This window comes from Eimeria maxima, genomic scaffold, assembly GCF_000499605.1.
Source record: "Eimeria maxima Weybridge genomic scaffold, Emw_scaff2675, whole genome shotgun sequence".
Taxonomy (NCBI): Eukaryota; Apicomplexa; class Conoidasida; order Eucoccidiorida; family Eimeriidae; genus Eimeria; species Eimeria maxima.
This window is the reverse complement of record NW_013565526.1, coordinates 1-1,481: the sequence shown is the minus strand read 5'-3', so window position 1 is coordinate 1,481 and position 1,481 is coordinate 1. Positions and strand designations below refer to the sequence as shown.

Below are 1,481 nucleotides of genomic sequence, written 5' to 3'. Positions count from 1 at the left end.
TTCCTGCATGAATCGCAAGGCCACAACTCAAACATACACGCCACCGATCAAAACGCCAGAGCATAGAGGCTGCAGTCCGTTCCAAGGGAAACAGCTGCAGCGAAGCCTACGCATAAACCCTAAACCACTATCAACGCCAGAAATTGTAGCCAATACCAGCCACAGCAGATATCCCACAACTGTACAATGCACGCAGCTCAACATCTGCTTCTACACAACCTCCAACGCTAAACGCCCTAATTGTAGGGATTGTTCAAGATATTGATGACTGCAATGTCCTCTATTGCTATGAACTGAACCGTCACACCCCTCGCGTACTTCCTGCATGAATCGCAAGGCCACAACTCAAACATACACGCCACCGATCAAAACGCCAGATCATAAAGGCTGCAGTCCGTTCCAAGGGAAACAGCTTCAGCGAAGCTTACGCATAAACCCTAAACCACTATCAACGCCAGAAATTGTAGCCAATACCAGCCACAGCAGATATCCCACAACTGTACAATGCACGCAGCTCAACATCTGCTTCTACACAACCTCCAACGCTAAACGCCCTAATTGTAGGGATTGTTCAAGATATTGATGACTGCAATGTCCTCTATTGCTATGAACTGAACCGTCACACCCCTCGCGTACTTCCTGCATGAATCGCAAGGCCACAACTCAAACATACACGCCACCGATCAAAACGCCAGATCATAAAGGCTGCTACAGTCTGCTCCAACGGAAACAGCTTCAGCGAAGCTTACGCATAAACCCTAAACCACTATCAACGCCAGACACCGTAGCCAATATCAGCCACAGCAGATATACCACAACTCCACCTTGCACTCAACTCAGCATCTGCTTCTACACAACCTCCAACGCTAAACGCCCTAATTGTAGGCATACTTCAAAACGCTGATGATTGCGATGTCCTCTAATGCTATGAACTGAACCGTCACACGCCGCGCATACCCGCTGCACCAATGGCAAAGCCGCAACTCAAACATATACGCCACCAATCAAAACGCCGAAACATAAAGGCTGAAGTGCGTTCCAAGGGAAACAGCTTCAGCGAAACTTACGCATAAACCTCAAACCACTATCATCGCCAGACACCGTAGCAAATATCAGCAGCAACAGACTCAACATCTGCTTCTCCACAACCTCCAACGCTAAATGCCCTAATTGTAGTGATACTTCAAAGCCTTGATAATTCCGATGTCCTCTAATGCTATGAACTGAACCGTCACACGCCTCGCATACTCGCTGCATCAATCGCAAGGCCACAACTCAAACATACACGCCACCGATCAAAACGCCCGAAACATAAAGACTGCAGTCCGTTCCAAGGGAAACAGCTTCAGCGAGGCTTACGCATAAACCCTAAACCACTATTAACGCCAGAAACCGTAGCAAATATCAGCAACAGCAGATATACCACAACTCTACCACGCACGCAACTCAACATCTGCTCCTGCACAACCTCCAACGCATTT

At 48.0% G+C, this 1,481-nt stretch overlaps 1 protein-coding gene across 1 annotated transcript; it reads right to left on the bottom strand.

The window, feature by feature from the left end:
* Positions 1–554: 554 nt before the first annotated feature.
* Positions 555–1,251, bottom strand: EMWEY_00059230 (hypothetical protein; the record flags this gene model as incomplete). The annotated part of the gene is made up of 3 exons (XM_013481049.1): positions 555–639; positions 892–960; positions 1,183–1,251. Coding segments are annotated over 3 exons (223 nt in total), but the record flags the coding sequence as incomplete, so codon positions are not given.
* Between the last annotated feature and the right edge of the window lie 230 nt (positions 1,252–1,481).